Below are 21,909 nucleotides of genomic sequence, written 5' to 3'. Positions count from 1 at the left end.
GCACAAAATGCTATTACAGCTTGAGAAGGAATATAAAGTAGAGAAGAAGACTCAGAAAGTGACCCATCACAGGATAGGAATTACTGCACACCAAAATTTACAAATGACTGGATAAATTTTAATTGAATGGATGGATGGATCAAGAATCTCAACTCCCATTCTCCTATTCTGTTCATCTGTATGTCAGTTTCATTATTGCCTACAAGACTTAGCATACCATATATGACAGAAAAGCACCAATGTCACAAATATGCACAGAACTCTGGCTACTGATCCATACCTAGAGACAGCAATGCAATCTTAGTCCTTACCTTTCTTCTGTTCACCCAGTAGATCTGTAGTTTCCAGCTCTGCTGAAAGGACATCCACTGCGCCTGTGTATTCAGACTGTATCATGACTATATCACCTGGTCCTTGTAGGGCAGGATACTTTGTCATCTGCACTATGGACTCCTAAATAGATAACACAAGCTTCTTAAATATCATCCAACAGCAATATCCAGCTTCTCTTTCTATATTGTTTTAATCACTAAATTTTAACCTATATTTTATTGCTTAATTTTTATCTGTTGATGCACAGTTTCTAGTTCACACACTGACAAACATGGAAATTCTCAGAGGGTAGGGACTAGGTTGCCAGGAGATTGTGTGTGTGTGTCTTTAAAAGCTCACTAAGACAAAACAAGATGCAGGTACTATGCCTCCCTCTACATACCTCCACTAGTCCTCATGCCCACCCTCTTCTCCCACCTGTTGTGGTGTAGTAGAGTCTTGCTAACCACAGTACATAGGAGAGGAGGTGGGCAAGGGACCTGTGGTGAAATTAGGCAGCAAGTACAGTGGTTGTCTCAGTACTTTAGGGCTTGGGGGGGGGTTACTATATAGGCTAATAAAGACTATCAAAATTGTCCCAACCTCAACCTTGGAGCTCTCAAACAGAAAGCAGGTTATGTATATAGAAATTATCCAGTAGTTGAATCATGACAAAACATATAGCAAAAACTAGGATAATACCACCCTGCTATTAAAAATACATCTATATTTAGTTCTTTTAAGAACTCCCTGAAGCATGGAGCCAAAATTTCACACCTGACATTTAACAGCCTTAGCTGAGGAAAAAGCCGGAAATAAAGAAACTGCCTTAAAGCCTTAAAAAAAGTATAGAATAATATTTTTAAAAGTTTGATTTTCAATTCTATTCTCACTTTTTGTGGAGAATCAAAAGCCAACCAATTTATTGTAAGTATTGCATTCAACATGTCAGGTGTAGGCTCAATGATCAATAGAAAGGACTCCAGCAGCATTGTATCTTATTTTATATATTGCTAAGGTGCTACATTATATCAATGTACTTATACCCTGCATTTTAATTCAAGATGCCCCTTAATGATAACTGTGGTTGTCCGGACAAATGTTTCACAACTCCTTCCATCTAATCGTTGCCTTCCCCTACCTCTTCCCCCATCACAGCTTTTTAAATTTGCATTAAAAAAACCCCAATCATGCTGACCCCTCTTTGCAATTTCATTATACTGTCTAATGTCACCTTCACATGTTGCAAAACCACATAGATGTCTTTTCAAGGTTTTCCTCCATCCCATGTTTTAAAATGTTTAAGGATTTTGCATACACCAGCAAAGTTAACAATGTCCAAAAATACTTTGTGTCTTGTGATGCACAAATTTGATGTGGTTAAAAGAAACCTAACACATTGAAGTACAGAGAACTGCTTAATAATCTTAATAGGAAGTACACATGTACTACGAACAGTATCTCAAACAAACATCACAAAGCATATTGTCTCTGAATAATGCCTTTGAAAACAAAGGATTGCAACAATGGTGTGGCATGTAGACATAGTCTAAAAGGCAAATCTCCTACCTCTTTTGGGTGCTGGAGTTGATCAGTTAGGATCTCCTCCTTTCCTGCTACATCTTGCTCTTCCAGATTACCATCAGCACCTCCTGAATCCTTTGTAGCATCTGCATTTATAGGTGATCCATTCTGCAGCCTCTCAGAGAAAGACAGCACATCAGTTCAGAATGTTTGACGAGCATGAAGTACAAATGAAACTCCAATGAATTGGGGGAAAAATAAATAGGAGTTTACAAGGGAGCTCAGGAAAAATCCTGAAGAAACAGGATTTCTCTAGTGTGTATATTTCTGTTACATCCAGGTGAACCTGTCTCAAGTAAGCCAGATCTAGAGTGAATAATTCTACTGTGTTGTACTCCCTTAGGGAGCAGAAACTCGGCCCAGCTGAGCCCATCCAACCATCTCTTCATAGCTGGACTACCTTGTAAACATTTGTTTTAGCTAATCATACCCAGCACTTAGGCAGAATTAGCTACCATGGGTTAATTTATCCAGACAAAAAAATAAGCCAGAGTAATTTGACAGCTTTGTTCAAACGTTTCCACGTCTGTAAATGCAGTTTTCACAAAGAACATTTTTAAAGAGAGAGAGAATGTATACCTTACGCAAATACATTTTACAGAAAACAGCACAGGGCTTAGCAACAAGAGGCTTGCTAAGAGCTTACTATAGCAACAAGCTCCCCATCCCTGCCAACTACCTCCCAAAACTGACCATTGCACTGAGCATCATCTAAACATATGAAGCTGAATTATGGCATTAGAGCATCTAGACCAATATTGTCTACTTTGATTTAATTGGCTGTATCTTCCAAGGCTGCAGGCAGATGTCTTTCCCAGGCCTGCTATGCAAGATCCTTAAAACTGGAAATGCCAAAATAATTCTCAAAAAACCTTCTCAAAATAATTTTAAATGATAATCTAATTATAATCTTCTATGCTGTATAAGGTTATGGCACACTTCCCTCCAACAAACAGCATTTATAGGCAAGAAGAGCACCTTCTTTGGTGCTAGATGACTGAGTACTGTGTTTGACAGCATTGCTAAGAGTTGATGGGCAGTTACAAAGGCAACCCAAACCAATACCATGCAAGTGTTTAACTGACCAGTTTAGTCTATTTCCATATAACTAGGAAAGCCTTTTCATTTTTTTTCCTATTGCAGAGAAAACCCAGTGGTCTTAAACAAATAACCAGACCAGCCCCAGGCCCTAAATAATCAATATTCATTAGGGGTGCTTCCAGACTAGGCTTTTATAGCACTATTGTCCTGCGTCATTCATAGAATTTTATGGGGAGTCCACAGTCATAGTCTTCCACTCATAACCCACCAGTGTTTTCTCACAACTTCTTACATATTATTCCTTAACAAAGGAAATTCATTAAAAAATAATTGCTGCACAATGCCTTCTAATTTGTAGCACTAGGAGCCCTCCATCTGGAGGCACCCTCTCAGTTCAGGTATGCACCAAATGGTTTCATTCATGGCCAGTGTTCCCTTTACCTCTGTTATCTCACTCAGTTCTTATATTGTGGCTGCTTTAAATCAGAAAACTATTAGAGAGACCTTCATCATCATAATTCATTTCTGTGTACTATCATCCCTTGTAGAATCAAGTACCCAGCTTTTAGAGGAACTTTACTGAGCTGTTTTGAGACTGGTTATCATGCTGAACTGTAAGATTTATTTTTTTTCACAAGTAGCAAGACACCCCTTCCAGACAGGGCTGGGGAAACTTCCCCTTAACACCAATACTAACAACTTTGCAGTTTTAGGGAGAAAAGGAGGCTTCCATGAAATTAATTATGTTGAATAACTCTTTTGTTTCCTTAGTTTAAGAGACTGATTTATCTTATACATTGTGTACTAGACCCTCGAGGTATCTTACAGCTCAAACTACCATTAAAAATGAAGTAAGACCTGAAACATTAAATAAGAGCTGAGCAACTTGTGGCCCTCCATATGTTTTGGTCTACAACTCCCATTGTCCAAGACCACTGGCTATGCTGGCTAGAGCTGATGGAAGGGCCACAAGTTGCTCACCGCTGCATAAAATGAAACACTTAAATACACACAAAAAGATGGAAACACTGCTATTGTATACTGAAGTTACCCAAAGGTCTTTTAAAAAAGATACTTAGTAAGAGCTAACAGCAAGCAAGCCTAATGAGGCTCCCTAGAGAGGAAGTTCCGAGGATGGGCATAATTACTGAGGAAAGTTTGTTCCTCATAGCTACCTGCCTAGCCTCCAATGGCCATGGCACTTACAGCAGGGTCTCCTATCACAATCAAAGTCCATGAGGGTCCATATGGAGAAAGACTATTTGCTTTGAAGTTAAAATATGTTGGACTGTGCCCAGAAGCTACCTGGCAGCCAATGGTGAAATCAAAGCCAAAATACAAAAGGCAAAAAAGATTTATTTATTCATTTATTGATTTCTATATTGCCCAATAGCCGAAGCGATTTTTATCAAGAGAATCACAGACATTTAATATTTAGACCTGTGGTAGTGAGCAAACATAGCTGTGTTGCAGAAAATAAACTGGAGCTCGTGCTAATTAAAGAAATTAAAGCAAAAACCTATTTGGCATCAACTGGACTGCTGCACAGCATCCCAGGATAGAGACATAATTACAGAGGCAGCAGTGATTTCTGTCTCCTCTGTGCTGTAGATTTTGTATGCCAGGATTACCTCAGATTGCTTTTAAAAATAACATTGTTTTCCACAATGAAGAGAAAAGAGAACAAAGTTTGACCTATTTAATTCCCCCCAGTCTTTTTTTAAATTTAAGTAAGGTATATTATAGGACCTTACAATTGTAAGCACCAGTAGATCAGTGTCTGTACATTGCAGAACCCATCAATAAAGGATCAGGGTGCCACTTACAGCTATTCCATATAACAGGGATTTTAAAGTCAGTGTTCCTAATACAGAATTCAAAATTCTGTGTGTTGATAATTAAGCTTGCTTTTGAATCTGGACAAACTGTCTCATCCCCCCACCACATTTTATGGTATCAGCAGAATATCCAACAAAACTCTAAAATGAAGCATTTGACAGAAATTCAATTTTCCACATTATTTGGAGGGGAGAAAGATGGTTGCCGGATCCATCACAGAAACGTATGACAGAAAGATAGTCTCTTTCACTTCCTTGCACTTGAAAAACACTTAACATAGATCTTTATCACACATGTGTTTCCTACCTGCACTGCAAGGCATCACTTTCTGAAGTAGTAGCTGTCTGGGATATATGCTCCGACCTTTGAGTTGAATCTTCATTCTCTAGAAGAGGGCAAAGATAGAAATGGTTGTTGATCTTTTAGTACTTGTAGCTACATCCAGTGTTAGGCACAAAAGCCTTGTAGGCAGGCTGTTTTTCAGGCTATATGTTGTTTTTTTTTGCCTCAGCAGGATTCAAAGAGCTTATATCTCCAACTTCCAGGAATAGTACAAGAAAAGCCAATACGTTTTCTGCCTAACACACATTAATATCACAGGATTTATTCCAAGACAGTAGGTCTAGCTTCAGGAAAGAAGTCCTAATCAAGGCTAAAGCATCACATTTAAAAGAAAATAAATACATCTTAATTGCTCCTTGTATTGCTTTGTACTACTTTGTAATTGTAATTGTTTTTATTAATCTGTTGTAAATATGTTTTTAATATGTATATTGAACCACACATCAGGGATTTTATTATATTAAATGATACAGAAGTATAAATAAATAAATGAATGAATGTCATCTCACAACGTCTTGGGCAATTGCATGGAAGAAGGAACCAGAGAGCTCTGGCTACTGGGCAGGATAGAAATAAAATAAATGAAAATGAAATTAAAATTAAAATTAAAATTGAACTTATTTCGCATGTTAGTCTTATAGTTTGTAAACAAAACAAAAAAAGATGTTTACTTGCTCTATAAATATCTCATGTTTTTCTAATAGCCCAAAGTTGCTGAACTGAAACATGTGATAAGGAATAAAATGAAATAAAATACGTAGTATGGTATTCAAAGATATGCAAAGCTTCACTTAGAGACTATTTTGACTGGAACACTTGTAAATATTTAAAGATGTGACAACTCAGTAGCACACACTTCCCTTACATAGTATGGATTTAAAAAAAAAAATTAAGCACTGAAAACTGTTAACAATCTGGCTTTTTAAATGGAAATGTTGTCTTAGGCTGCAATCCTATACCCACTTACCTGGGAGTAAGCCCCATTGAAGCCAACAGGATTTACATCTGAGTAGAGATGCATAGGTTTACACTGGTAATATTTTAGCATGGATTTATTTTTATGTTATTTTTATATGTATTTATGGTATTGTTGTTTTTATTTTGATTTGTTGTACACCACCTTGGTGACTTCTGTGGAAGGGCCTTATAAAAATATTTAAAGTAAAAATCAATTGAATAAAATCCATTACTTTTAGCATGTTTGAAGAGCTATGCAAGTATATGTGCTTCCTAGGAATAGTCAACTAAAAAAATAATAATTACAAGTTCGATTTTAGATTTGACTAGTATCGTATCCGTTCCAGTTGCACAATTGACCTATACTGTATCTATTCACTATGTTTCAATTTATTTTATGAAACACATTCCTAAAAATGGATTTTTCCCCAACAGAAAAATATAATAATAGTTCACTCTACATGACTGGTATCAACGAACTGTAAACATTTCTTACTGCAACTGAGTCTCTCTGTGAAAGCAGGGAAAGAAAAGGCCACTGTTTTTGCTTATTGTGATGGCTACCAAACTGCATCTCTCAAGTCTTCAACAATGGTGGAAAATCAGGGAAAACATATAAGACAATGTAAGACAAAAACCAGGAACACTGGAAGGATACTGAGGGGGCAGCTTGAAAAATACGCGCACGCACACCCACACCTAAGTTCAAATCAGTAACATCTCTAAATCAAGGACACTTGAGAAGCATACACAACCATTGATTTATGTCACTGGATAACTTTATCTAGAAAGGAGAACAGAATGACATTGTATCTCATTTAGTCTTCACCTTCTCCCAGAGACTACTCAAGCCAGGAGCTGATTACCATTAGCCAGATTATTTAAATTCATTAAAGCCCAGACCAGGAGGGATCAAATTAATTTATTGTTTATAAAGCCCTGTTGTACATCGTTCACTGACTGTACATTTAATGTAAAATCTGGGAACAAATGCTACTAGAACTTTAGAACAGTAGCAAAGCACATAACTATGGTGACGGTTAGAACTCTGTAACCCACCCACCCCAATTCTATCCATTGTTGTTCAGTCGTTCAGTCATGTCCGACTCTTCGTGACCCCATGGACCATAGCATGCCAGGCCTTCCTGTTCTCCGCTCTCTCCTGGAGTGCGCTCAAGTCCATGTTCATTGCATCGGTGATGCTATCTAGCCATCTCATCCTCTGCCGTCCCCTTCTCCTTTTGCCTTCAGTCTTTCCCAGCATCAGGGTCTTTTCCAGGGAGTTTTCTCTTCGCATTCGGTGGACAAAATATTTGAGCTTCAGCTTCAGTATGTGTCCTTCCAAGGAGCACTCAGGGTTGATTTCCTCTAGGATGGACTGATTGGACCTCCTTGCAGTCCAGGGGACTCGTAAGAGTCTTCTCCAGCACCACAGTTCGAAAGCATCAATTCTTCGGCGCTCAGCCTTCCATATAGTCCAGCTCTCACAGCCATACATTACTATTGGGAAAACCATAGCTTTGATTATGTGGACCTTTGTCGGCAAGGTGATGTCTCTGCTTCTTACTATGCTGTCTAGGTTGGCCATAGCTTTCCTCCCAAGGAGCAAGCGTCTCTTAATTTCATGGCTACAGTCACCGTCTGCAGTGATCTTGGAGCCCAAGAAAATAAAATCTGTCACTGTGTCCATTTCTTCCCCTTCCATATGCCAGGAACTGATGGGGCCAGATGCCATGATCTTCGTTTTTTTAATGTTGAGTTTCAAACCAGCTTTTGCACTCTCCTCTTTCACCCTCAACAAGAGGCTCTTTAGATCCTCTTCGCTTTCTGCCATTAGGGTGCTATCGTCTGCGTATCTGAGGTTGTTGATAATTCTCCCGGCAATCTTAATTCTGAGCTGTGATTCATCCAACCCGGCGTTTCTCATGATGTACTCTGCATATAAGTTAAATAAGCAGGGCGACAATATGCAGCCTTGTCGTACTCCTTTCCCATTCCCAATTTTGAACCAATCAGTTGTTCCATGTCTGGTTCTTACTGTTGCTTCTTGACCCTCATACAGGTTTCTCAGGAGACAGGTAAGGTGGTCTGGTACTCCCATCTCTTTCAGAATTTGCCACAGTTTGTTGTGATCCACACAAAGGCATTAGCATAGTCAATGAAGCAGAAATAGACGTTTTTCTGGAATTCTCTTGCTTTCTCCATGATCCAGCAAATGTTGGCGATTTGATCTCTAGTTCCTCTGCCTCTTCGAAACCCAGCTTGTACTTCCGGTAGTTCTTGGTTCACATGCTGCTGAAGCCTAGCTTGTAGGATTTTGAGCATAACCTTCCTGGCATGTGAAATGAGCGGAATTGTACGGTAGTTTGAACACTCTTTGGCGTTGCCCTTCTTTGGAATTGGAATGTAAACTGACCTTTTCCAGTCTTGTGGCCACTGTTGAGTGTTCCAAATTTGTTGGCATATTGAGTGCAGCACTTTAACAGCATCATCTGTTAGGATCTTAAATAGCTCAGATATGGAATACTGTCATCTCCGCTAGCTTTGTGGTTAGTAATGCTTCCTAAGGCCCACTTGACTTCACTCTCGAGGATGTCCAGCTCAAGTTCAGAGACCGCACTATCATGGCTATCAGGGACATTAAGATCTTTCCTGTATAGTTCTTCTGTGTATTCTTTCCACCTCTTCTTAATCTCATCTGCTTCTGTGAGGTCCCTGCCTTCTTTGTCCTTTATCATGCCCGTCTTTGCACAAAACGTTCCCTTGAGATCTCCGATTTTCTTGAAGAGATCTCTAGTCTTTCCCATTCTATTGTTTTCCTCGATTTCTTTGCATTGTTCATTTAAGAAGGCCTTCTTGTCTCTCCTTGCTATTCTCTGGAAATCTGCATTCATTGGGTATATCTTCCCCTTTTTCCCTTACTTTTCGCTTCCCTTCTTTCCTCAGCTACTTGTAAAGCCTCATCAGACAGCCACTTTGCTTTCTTGCACTTATTTTTCTTTGGGATGGATTTAGTTGCTGCCTCCTGAACAATGTTACAGACCTCCGTCCATAGTTCCTCAGGCACTCTGTCTATCAGGTCTAATCCCTGAAATCTATTCCTCACCTCCACTGTATATTCATAAGGGATATGATTTAGGTCATACCTGAATGGTTTAGTGTTTTTCCCTATGTTCTTCAATTTAAGTCGAAATGTTGCAACAAGAAGCTCATGATCTGAGCCGCAGTCAGCTCCAGGTCTTGTTTTTACTGACTGTATAGAGCTTCTCCATCTTTGGCTGCAAAGGACATAACCAATCTGATTTCGATATTGACCATCTGGTGATATCCATGTGTAGAGTCGCCTGTTGTGCTGTTGGAAAAGAGTGTTTGCTATAATCAGCGTGTTCTCTTGGCAAAACTCTATTACCTTTGTCCTGCTTCATTTTCTACACCAAGGCCATGCTTGCCTGTTATCCTGGTGATTTCTTGACTTCCTACTTTAGCATTCCAATCCCCTATGATAAAGAGGACATCTTTTTTTGGTGTTAGTTCTAGAAGGTGTTGTAAGTCTTCATAGAACCGATCAACCTCAGCTTCTTCGGCCTCAGTGGTTGGGGCATAGACTTGAATTACTGTGATGTTGAATGGTTTGTCTTGGATTCGTACTGAGATCATTCTATCGCTTTTGAGATTGTACCCCAGTACTGCTTTTCCCCCCTTCATGGATCACTGCCTTGTTGTGGCGAAGGGACTTGCGTAACTCAGTGAAGCCATAAGCTATGCCATGCAGGGCCACCCAAGACGGACAGGTCATGGCAGAGATTTCTGACAAAATGTGGTCCACTGGAGAAGGAAATGGCAACCCACTCCAGTATTCTTGCCAAGAAAACCCCATGGAACGTATCACAAGGCTAAAAGAGATGACGCTGGAAGATGAGCCCCTCAGGTCGGAAGGTGTCCAATATGCTACTGGGGAAGAGCAGAGGGTATTTCCAAGTAGTGCCAGAAAGAGTGAAGCGGCTGGGCCAAACCCGAAAGGACACTCAGCTGTGGATGTGTCTGGCGGTGAAAAGAAAATCCGATGCTGTAAAGAACAGTATTGTTTAGGAACCTGGAATGTCAGATCAATGAATCAAGGTAAGCTGGAGGTGGTCAAACATGAGATGGCAAGATTGAACATCGACATCTTGGGAATCAGCAAACTAAAATGGACAGGCATGGGCGAATTTAATTCAGGTGACCATCATATCTACTATTGTGGGCAAGAATCCCTTAGAAGAAATGGAGTAGCACTCATAGTCAACAAAAGGGTGGGAAAAGCAGTACTGGGGTACAATCTTAAAAATGATAGAATGATCTCAGTACGAATCCAAGGCAAACCATTCAATATCACAGTAATTCAAGTCTATGCCCCAACCACTGAGGCCGAAGAAGCTGAGGTTGATCGGTTCTATGAAGACCTACAACACCTTCTAGAACTAACACCAAAAAAAGATGTCCTCTTCATCATAGGGGATTGGAATGCTAAAGTAGGAAGTCAAGAAATCACCGGGATAACAGGCAGGCATGGCCTTGGTGTACAAAATGAAGCAGGACAAAAGCTAATAGAGTTTTGCCAAGAGAACATGCTGATCATAGCAAACACTCTTTTCCAACAGCACAAGAGGCGACTCTACACATGGACGTCACCAGATGGTCAATATCGAAATCAGATTGATTATGTCCTTTGCAGCCAAAGATGGAGAAGCTCCATACAGTCAGTCAAAACAAGACCTGGAGCTGACTGTGGCTCAGATCATGAGCTGCTTCTTGCAAAATTTCAGCTTAAATTGAAGAACGTCAGGAAAACCACTAAACCGTTCAGGTATGACCTAAATCATATCCCTGATGAATATACAGTGGAGGTGAGGAATAGATTTCAGGGATTAGACCTGATAGACAGAGTGCCTGAGGAACTATGGACGGAGGTCCGTAACATTGTTCAGGAGGCAGCAACTCAATCCATCCCAAAGAAAAAGAAATGCAAGAAAGCAAAGTGGCTGTCTGATGAGGCTTTACAAGTAGCTCACGAAAGAAGGGAAGCGAAAAGCAAGGGAGAAAGGGGAAGATAGACCCAACTGAATGCAGAGTTTCAGAGAATAGCAAGGAGAGACAAGAAGGCCTTCTTAAATGAACAATGCAAAGAAATCGAGGAAAACAAAAGAATGGGAAAGACTAGAGATCTCTTCAAGAAAATTGGAGATCTCAAGGGAACGTTTTGTGCAAAGACGGGCATGATAAAGGACAAAGAAGGCAGGGACCTCACAGAAGCAGATGAGATTAAGAAGAGGTGGCAAGAATATACAGAAGAACTATACAGGAAAGATCTGAATGTCCCTGATAGCCATGATAGTGCGGTCACTGAACTTGAGCCGGACATCCTGGAGAGTGAAGTCAAGTGGGCCTTAGGAAGCATTAGTAACAACAAAGCTAGCGGAGATGACAGTATTCCAGCCGAGCTATTTAAAATCCTAAAAGATGATGCTGTTAAAGTGCTGCAGTCAATATGCCAACAAATCTGGAACACTCAACAGTGGCCACAAGACTGGAAAAGGTCAGTTTACATTCCAATTCCAAAGAAGGGCAACGCCAAAGAGTGTTCAAACTACCGCACAATTGCGCTCATTTCACATGCCAGGAAGGTGATGCTCAAAATCCTACAAGCTAGGCTTCAGCAGTATGCGAACCGAGAACTACCGGAAGTACAAGCTGGGTTTAGAAGAGGCAGAGGAACTAGAGATCAAATCGCCAACATTCGCTGCATCATGGAGAAAGCAAGAGAATGCCAGAAAAACGTCTATTTCTGCTTCATTGACTACGCTAAAGCCTTTGATTGTGTGGATCACAACAAACTGTGGCAAATTCTGAAAGAGATGGGAGTACCAGACCACCTTACCTGTCTCCTGAGAAACCTGTACGAGGGTCAAGAAGCAACAGTAAGAACCAGACATGGAACAACCGAGTGGTTCAAAATTGGGAAAGGAGTACGAAAAGGCTGCATATTGTCACCCTGCTTATTTAACTTATATGCAGAGTACATCATGAGAAATGCCGGGTAGGATGAATCAGAGGTCGGAATTAAGATTGCCGGGAGAATTATCAACAACCTCCGATATGCAGACGATACCACCCTAATGGCAGAAAGCGAAGAGGATCTCAAGAGCCTCTTGTTGAGGGTGAAAGAGGAGAGTGCAAAAGCTGGTTTGAAACTCAACATTAAAAAAACGAAGATCATGGCATCTGGCCCCATCACTTCCTGGCATATCGAAGGGGAAGAAATGGAAGCAGTGACAGATTTTACTTTCTTGGGCTCCAAGATCACCGCAGACGGTGACTGTAGCCATGAAATTAAAAGACGCTTGCTCCTTGGGAGGAAAGCTATGGCCAACCTAGACAGCATAGTAAGAAGCAGAGCCATCACCTTGCCGAAAAAGGTCCGTCTAATCAAAGCTATGGTTTTCCCAGTAGTAATGTATGGCTGTGAGAGCTGGACTATAAGGAAGGCTGAGCGCCGAAGAATTGATGCTTTCGAACTGTGGTGCTGGAGAAGACTCTTACGAGTCCCCTGGACTGCAAGGAGGTCAAATCAGTCCATCCTAAAGGAAATCAACCCTGAGTGCTCATTGGAAGGACAGATAATGAAGCTGAAGCTCCAATATTTTGGCCACCTAATGCGAAGAGAAAACTCCCTGGAAAAGACCCTGATGCTGGGAAAGACTGAAGGCAAAAGGAGAAGGGGATGGCAGAGGATGAGATGGCTAGATAGCATCACGGATGCAATGAATATGAACTTGAGCACGCTCCGGGAGAGAGTGCAGGACAGGAAGGCCTGGCGTGCTATGGTCCATGGGGTCACGAAGAGTCGGACACGACTGAACGACTGAACAACAACACTGCTTTTCCCACCCTTTTGTTGACTATGAGTGCTACTCCATTTCTTCTAAGGGATTCTTGCCCACAGTAGTAGATATAATGGTCACCTGAATTAAATTCGCCCATGCTTGTCCATTTTAGTTCGCTGATTCCCAAGATGTCGATGTTCAATCTTGCCATCTCATGTTTGACCACCTCCAGCTTACCTTGATTCATTGATCTAGATGAAACAACGATCCAGTGGATCCACAGTTGGCTACAGAATCGGACTCAAAGAGTGCTGATCAATGGGAACTTCACAAACTGGGGAGAGGTAACGAGTGGGGTACCGCAGGGCTCAGTCCTGGGCCCAGTGTTCTTCAACATTTTTATTCATGACTTGGAGGAGGAGGTGCAGGGAATGCTGATCAAATTTGCAGATGACACAAAATTGGGCGGGACAGCTAATACTTTGGAAGACAGAAACAAAATTCAAAGTGACCTGGATAGACTGGAGCACTGGGCAGAAAACAGAACGACATTTAATAGGGATAAATGCCAAGTTCTGCACCTAGGAAAAAGAAACCAAATGCACAGTTACAAGATGGGGGACACGTGGCTCAACCACACTACAAGCGAGAAAGATCTTGGAATTGTTGTCGATCACAAGCTGAATATGAGCCAACAATGGGATGTGGCTGCAAAAAAGGCAAATGCTTTTTTGGGCTGCATTAATAGAAGCATAGCTTCCAAATCCCGGGAAGTACTAGTTCCCCTCTACTCAGCACTGGTTAGGCCTCATCTGGAGTACTGTGTCCAGTTCTGGGCACCACACTTTAAGAAGGATGCAGACAAACTGGAGAGGGTTCAGAGGAGGGCAACAAAGATGATCAGAGGACTGGAAACAAAGCCCTATGAAGAAAGACTGAAAGAACTGGGCATGTTTAGCCTTGAGAAGAGAAGACTGAGGGGAGATATGATAGCACTCTTCAAGTACTTAAAAGGTTGTCACAGAGAAGAAGGCCAGGATCTCTTCTTGATCATCCCAGTGTGCAGGACACGGAATAATGGGCTCAAGTTACAGGAAGCCAGATTCCGGCTGAACATCAGGAAAAACTTCCTGACTGTTAGAGCAATATGACAATGGAACCAATTCACTAGGGAGGTGGTGGGCTCTCCCACACTGGAGGCATTCAAGACAAGGCTGGACAGCCATCTGTCAGGGATGCTCTGACTTGGAATCCTGCATTGAGCAAGGGGTTGGACTCAATGGCCTTGTAGGCCCCTTCCAACCCTACTATTCTATGATTCTATGAACTTACATTCCAGGTTCCTAAACAATATTGTTCTTCACAGCATCTGACTTTCTTTTCACCACCAGACACATCCACAGCTGAGTGTCCTTTCGGCTTTGGCCCAGCCACTTCACTCTTTCTGGCGCTACTTGGAAATTCCCTCTGCTGTTCCCCAGTAGTATATTAGACACTTTCCGACCTGAGGGGCTCATCTTCTGGCGTCATATCTTTTAGCCTTGTGATACATTCCATGGGGTTTTCTTGGCAACAATACTGGAGTGGGTTGCCATTTCCTTCTCCAGAGGACCACATTTTGTCTCTGCCATGACCTGTCCATCTTGGGTGGCCCTGCACGGCATAGCTTATGGCTTCACTGAGTTACGCAAGCCCCTTCGCCACAACAAGGCAGTGATCCATGAAGGGGATTCTACCCATTGTTGTTGTTGCTGTTGTTCAGTCATTCAGTCGTGTCCGACTCTTCGTGACTCCATGGACCATAGCACGCCAGGCCTTCCTGTCCTGCGCTCTCTCCATTAATCATGTTTAAATACACATTCTGTACAATTCTGTTTCTAAGGTTCAACTCTGCAAACAAAGTAGGATATTTCGGCAACAATTTGGAGGATGGACGAAAGAATATGGAGAATTTGGGGTGGGGTAGGGTATTTTAGAAAATGTTTTTATTGTAGAATTTTATTGTTTTAAACTGTTTTTATTGTATGTTGTACATCGCCCAGAATGGCTGGGTGACCAGCCAGATGGGCGATTAATAAATTTAATAATAAATAAATAAAAGAAAAGAATGACAAAGAATGGGCTCTGGAGTCCTAGCAAGGAACAAGGAAGGCACTGAAATAATAATACTTAGCACTTCTGTAGTGCTTTCAGGGCATTCAAAACATTATCTCATAATCCATGAACAGCCCTGTAACGTTGCCCAGATTATCTTTGGGTGTGTATAGAGATGTGAATCCCACCTGCCACCTGCCCCACCCCCAGAAAACTTGGGAAAAAACAGGGGGGAAAAGGCTGTTTTCCGAAGGACTATTTGTTTTTTTCTGAAAAATTGAAAACATTGAACAGTTTTGGATTATGAAATATTTTCTTTTAGAATTTAAGACAAGGTGTTTCTATATTGTTACCAAGCCTTTGCTGCCCCCCAAATGATTTCTAAAACTATGTAATAAGAACACTTTTAAAGAAAGACTAGAGAAGTAAAAAGTCTGGAAATAATGAAGCCACGGGAAAATGTTTTTTAAATCCTCTCAGTAAGATTCTCAGCATAGTTATTTCTTCCATTTCTTATCAAAATTATTGATCCAATGTATCTTTTACTGATAGACATTTTGGGATGCTCCAAGTCATGCTCAGTTTCCCAAAATGTGAATAGAGTCACCATATCATAATATGGAAGAAAATGTACATTCTTTACAGTTTGGGCTTTGTTTTACAGAGTCCTGTGTTTCCAGACTTGTCGTCCTCTGCCTCCAGTTCTTCCTGCTTCTTCTGGCTTCTAGGATGATTCAGATGTCTCAAGGACTACTTGCAGAAGTTCCCCCTGGTCAGACATAAACTAGGAATCTAAAATGTGTCATATATAATTCCCTTTGCTCATAAAATGAATCATGTCTGGCTTATTCAATTTTAGAACTATAGTTTATTCAGACAATAATTACACATTTACCAACTGAGTTCACTTTTTAAAGTTTTCAAGTATAATGATAATTTTATGAGCAAACCATGTTATACATAATATAACTTTAGGAACACAAAGGCTACTACCTGGCACCCTACAGATGTTTTAGACTACAATGGCCAGCATTCCTGACCATTGACCATCCTGCCTGAGGCTGAAAGGAGTTGAGTCCAAAATATCTGGAGGGCACCAGGCTGAGAAAGGCTGTCCTAAAGCAACAAAGTGACTTTAGATCTGTAAAGAATGCCTAGAAAATAAGCATTGCTTATTTTTCCATTTTCCCCAAAATTTCAGTTTTTCCCCGGAAAGAAAACAGGAAAAAAACCTGTTTTTCCCCCATGGCTTCAAAATTTCCAGACATTTTTATATCTCTAGATATGTAAGAGAATAGTGGCTTGTCTAAGAACACCTACTGAGTTCATGGCTGAGGTGTGATTCGGAAATAGCAACTTCCTGGTTCACAACTCTCAGCCACTACTAGCTCTCACTCGTCATAACTGATAGCTCTGCTCAGTCCTCTGTAGTTTCAAATATTTTTTTTCTGATACTGCCTTTATTAATAGCATGAAGGCTAGACTTTGCTTTAAAAATGTTAAGACTCATAGTGTACCAATTTATGTGATATATACCGAAGATGTAGTAGCATGGTAAAAGGTGCACAAAACATGCAACTCCCCAAATGGAGAAATATGGTATATGACGAGATACTAGTTATATCGTAGGGCTCAGCTGAACCTGTATACCAGATTCTGCATTTGCAAAGAACCTCCACAGATCTATGGAATGCATATAGCTCTAGTTTGCTTCCTTCAGCTTAAAAGGCCCTTATATAAACTAGTTGTTGCTACTTACTGCATGAGTAAATGTGCAACATTGTTACAACACAACATATTTTGGGTGTGGAATATTCTCCTAAATCCTATAAAGATAAAAGTGATTATGGCTGACTTCCAGCAATGTTTATAAAACAGGCCAAGAAATTGATTCCTGAAGTGCCCATAAGACTCCCAAAGGCCAACTCCTCCTGAGGAGGAATCACGGAATATTGACTCCCAGAATGGGTTTAGAAAGCCAGTTCTGTTGCTTTTTCTTCCCAATACTGCAAGCCATTTGGGAAATCATTTTACAACTGACACAGGTGAGCTTGGCTCACTGTCCAATTGCACTGTTCAGTTTTACAGACTTTTCAGCAAGCTGTTCAAAGCAATAAAGAAATTCTTGTTCTCATAAAGCTTCAATAACTAGTTTAATTATTCCTTTCCTATCCTGGGTTTGTATAAACATTTCTTCTTATGTAACTGGTTAATTGATCAAACTAATAAATAGAGAGAGACCTGTGGATGGAAACCTTAGTTCCATAAAACATATGGAATGCTACAGACAAGACTGTATTCCACAGTCCCACCAAGCCAGTGCAGATTTTGGCATCAAGTGCAGAATTCAGCATCCTGAGAAACTCAGGGTGTTTGTTTTTGATATTGTTTTTTTTTAAATACATTTATAGGTGTTATAGCTGTAAAGAGAAACTTAAAATGTGTGGGAAGTAACTGACAGTGGCCAGTATACAACAGGGCACAACCGCTAATATAAATCACACTGCACTAGCATAAACTATTTTAAAGCAATGCCAATAGCATTAGCTGGCATGCCGATTTTCCTGAAAAATTGGCACACAAGCTAACACTATTGGTGTTATGCTAGAGCAGTTTATGCTAGCGCAACGTGATTTACATTAGCGGTTGCATCCTGTTGGATACTGCCCAGTGTGTTGAGGGAGGCTGCAGAATAGGAATTACAGTTGTCCAGACAGGGGGCTACGATACTGCTTGCATAATAAGCACCACAAAATTTGGGATGCAGGATTTAGATTTGCTTAAACAAATTATTCACACCATGTTATAGATATAAAACTAAGGAACCAGAGCCATCAATGGCTTAAATGTTCTGAGGATCAATCACGACAGTACAATAAATTAAAAAGAAGAGAGAATACTTGATAAGTGTGGAGAGGAAAACTTTCTCCCACAATTATAGAAGTTAACCCATCATCTGGCACTAGAACGGAAGCAAATATTTACTTTAAGGATGCCACAGCTGCATTGTAAGAGTATTTTTGGAATGGAAAAATGCACATTAGATTTACAAACATACAAGAAGAAAGACAACTAACATTTCTAGGACACACACCAGCTTGTCTCCCAGCCAGCACTGCAACCAATACTACAGCAACAGATGTGCTTGGTTTGAATGGCACTTACTCAATACCCTTTTCATATGGGCAGTGGTACAAGAGAGCTGAACAACATTAACCATTGCTTATTCCTAGCAGTAATAGCTGGCATTTATACAGCACTTCAAAGAGTGTGCAAAGGATTTCACATACATTATTTTGTTGTAATCCTTACAATCCTGTAAGAAAGCTCAGTAATTATCCTGAAACTGCAGATGAGGCACTAAAGGCTGAGACTGTGGCTTCCCTATGTCTACCTAGTTCATGGCATTGAGTGAGGCAGTCACTATAAGCAGCTGATTTTGAGCGTAATGAAAGAGCAGCAAATTGTTATTTATTTATTGTTGTAGTATTTTACTCCAAAGCAGAATCACTTGTGGGATTTTCTGCTTCAGGATGCCAAAATAAATTGACCAGCCTCATGTACTATGTACTTTGACTTGTGGGGGCAGGGGGGCATTTGCTCTTCCACTTAGGACAGCAAAATGCATGACAGAGACTAGATTGGAACTGGACGCATCTTGATTCATGCCTCAGTCCTGGGGAGAGCAATCCTATCGCCCCTAGACAGCATCTGGGGGGCCACGGGATACTTTGGATTCCTGGATTGGAGCTCCGTGCTCAGATCCAGAAATCCATGCTCCAACCCCTCTCCTCCTTGCAACCAACACAAAGAGACCCACACCAGCTGCCTCTCTGAGTTCTGGAACGTGACCTCGGAAAGGGGGTGTTCTGGTAGATGGGGAGGGGACCGGAGAGGCAGAGATACAAGTTCCATGTGTGACTACTGGGATGCAAAAATAGAAGACAGTTGGAGGACAGTTTGAGGGTCCTAAGGCCTTGCCAGCCTCCCCTCTGAAGCACTCCAGCTAAATAAGCAAACAAGCCCTTCTAGCAAAAATGCAGAGTGGGTGGAGCAGGGAGGCATCAATCACCTCCACTGCTCCACATTGGATGACCATAAGCCTCTGAGTTTGGAGGTTTATGTGTGTTTATGAGCACTGAGATAGGATTGAGCCCTCAGCCACAATACTACACCAGTTGTCAAAAAAACCCCAAAAGAATAGGGAAGAAAGCCTTTGCTGCTGGCACCCTCTGGAATGTCAGGTGTTAAGTATGCAAGCCAGACAATAACTGCAATTCCTAGTTCCTTCAGTTCAACAATTAGTCAACACAATGCCTTCCATTCACTCAGATCTCTCCATTCTGTGTTATTACACTTAATACAGTAAAAGAGACAGTTACTGGTCCATAAAACAAGAAAGCAAAATCTTTATGGCAATGTAACTATTATCTATTACATGATGCAACAGTTACACCACGGTGCATTAGCCTAATTATAAAACAGCTGGTATGCCAGGGGAAAATTAAACAATGCAATACCCCAAGGGAACAAAAGCTATTAGAAGCCAGCTCTGACAAACAAGCCTATCAAACAATGCTACAGCATAAGAAGGTTGAATGTAGAAAGAAGTCAGCCACATTATTTTTGGGGTGATAAATGCAATGCTGAGATGTACTGCAAACGTAGACAATATTATGATTCTGTCCCCAAACCTGTTTAGTATTGTTTTACTTTTCTATAATAGACTGCTGATTTAGTTTTTGATTATCTGTGGCATCCCATTATTTCCTAATGCTTGCCATTACTCTTCGGTTCCATCTGTGACTACTGGGATGCAAACACAGAGGACAGTTGGAGGACAATTCTGGGGTCACAGAACAGGCACCAGCTTCTACATCAATATTGGAGAGCGCTTTCGCTAGATACTACATCTTCAAGGATTTTTTTATGCTGCTTTTCTATCAATACACACACATACCAGACTGCGCTTCTAACTTCCTTCGTTGCATGGTTTTCCCTCTACAACAATAGAACAGATCAACACAGAGGCAAAATGAGGATTAAACTAGCCTTGCAGTAAGCCACTTGCTCAACTAACAAGTGCTTCCAGGAGAATGCTCGATCCTCCACCACTAAAGGCATATTCTGGTACAGACTTACATCTACAGATGAGTAGAATAATGAAGGTGTGCTCCTAAGTTTAATTTTAATTCATTACTACCTGCAACGTAAACATTATGTGAGCTACCATGACAGGGGAAGGGGTGTGCAAAGGGGTAAATCCAAGAAGGGCACAGGGGAGGGACTATTTTTTTTTGGGGGGGCTAATTGATACCCCTGAAAGGGGACACACTAAAAAGAACTACCTCAAATGGCCATTGGGATACATTGGTTTCTTACAAATGGCTGTAGGAATACACTGACAGCCCAATCCAAAGTATATTTACTTGGAATGAAGTCCCATTTTGTTCAGTGGAGCTCCACTGACATCAATGGGACTTCATTCCTTTGTATGTGTGTTTAAGACTTCAGCCTGAGCTCCCCAATGACCAGAGACATACTTTACGCCGAGGGTGACTGGTTACTTAAATCGTGATCTTGAGGAGCCGTCTCCAAACAGAAATGACGTGTCCACCTTCCGACTGGCCGCTGAAATGCCTAGGAACGGGTGGAGATACCGAGAGCGATCTTTTTAGCACCTCCCTGCCCGAGAAGTGTTAGAAAGCCTTTCCCAGATTTCCAGGAATCCTCGCCCGAAAAGCTCCAGCGCCAGCTCCGCACGCACAACACTTCCAGCCAGCCCAGGAGGAGGCTTCCCTCCTTGGCTCGGCCAGGGCAGTAGTACGCCCACCCCATCTCCCCAAATAAACACACCCAGCCCCCGCAACGCGACCTTGCCGGCTCAAGCACCTCAGTCAGGAGAGCCAGTGTGGTGTAGTGGCAAAAGTGTTGGACTAGGAGCTGGGAGACCCGGGTTCTAGTCCCCACTCGGCCATGGAAGCTCACTGGGTGACTTTGGGCCAGTCACACACTCTCAGCCCAACCCACCTCACAGGGTTGTTGTTGTGAGGATAAAATGGAGAGGAGGAGGATAATGTAAGCCGCCTTGGGTTCCTTGCAAGAGGAAAAAAGGCGGGATATAAGTGCAATCAATCGATCAATCAGTCTCAAAGTAAAGGTCTCGCCGCCGCCGTCGCCGCCACATTTGTGTTTTGTCTCTATTTTCCACCTGACAGGGCAGCAGTTCCGCGAAAGACAGGAATTCAACAGGTGGAGCACATCCTGTCAAAGCGTCCCCGTTGCCGGGAAGGATTCACCTGTTGAATTTCGGCATGCCTCGTTAAAGGCACGAGGGGCTTGCAGGAAACAGAAAAAACAAGGTGGCGACAAACCGACCTCCAAAACCAACCCACGCATGCCAACCCCGCCCTGCGCTCTTTCGGTTCAATGGCGAAGAAAGGCTCTGACAGGAACGCCGGTTTCCCCACCCCCACCCGTGAGGGGCTACCCGATCCAGCCCCACAGAAGTACCTGAAGAGGGCGGCGGCGAGAGGCGCTTCTTCTCGTCGTGTTCCGCCCCGCCGAGGCAACCGTCGCCGCTTCCCGAGCCCCCGGCCGCGGAAGGTTTGAACCGGGTGCCAACGGCAGCGGCCACCACGTCCGACATGGGAAGGCGGAGAACCGAGCCAACCGAGAACAGCCGGGGAGAGTCGAGCCGAGCCGAAAACAGCCGGAAAGAGCCGAGCGGCGATGGTAGCAGCCGCCGCTCTAATCCAGCCGCCGCCGCCTCCTCGTAGGCCTCCGCCCTATAGAGTCCTCGCCTGAAGCCGGCCGCAAACGAAGAGAGCTCTTCGTCAGGCTGCGGCAGAGCCCTTCCTGACGAGGGCCAGCGGAC

The 21,909-nt window shown here is 42.1% G+C and overlaps 1 protein-coding gene across 1 annotated transcript in view; it reads right to left on the bottom strand.

The window, feature by feature from the left end:
- TMED8 (transmembrane p24 trafficking protein family member 8) overlaps positions 1-21,886 on the bottom strand; it is a 30,746-nt gene extending 8,860 nt beyond the window's left edge. Inside the window, exons 1-4 of the mRNA XM_084841664.1 lie at positions 21,546-21,886; positions 5,083-5,161; positions 1,882-2,011; positions 312-453 (exon numbers count right to left, since the gene is read on the bottom strand). Of these exons, the coding sequence (XP_084697790.1) occupies positions 312-453; positions 1,882-2,011; positions 5,083-5,161; positions 21,546-21,681 (487 nt within the window). The 5' untranslated portion in view covers positions 21,682-21,886. The remainder of the gene's footprint in view (positions 1-311; positions 454-1,881; positions 2,012-5,082; positions 5,162-21,545) is intronic.
- Between the last annotated feature and the right edge of the window lie 23 nt (positions 21,887-21,909).

Source organism: Heloderma suspectum, chromosome 1 (assembly GCF_057233095.1).
Source record: "Heloderma suspectum isolate Gila_16-S chromosome 1, 16-S_ref, whole genome shotgun sequence".
NCBI classification, from domain to species: Eukaryota; Metazoa; Chordata; class Lepidosauria; order Squamata; family Helodermatidae; genus Heloderma; species Heloderma suspectum.
Note: the sequence above shows the minus strand (reverse complement) of the source record. Positions and strands in the feature narration are given on the sequence as shown.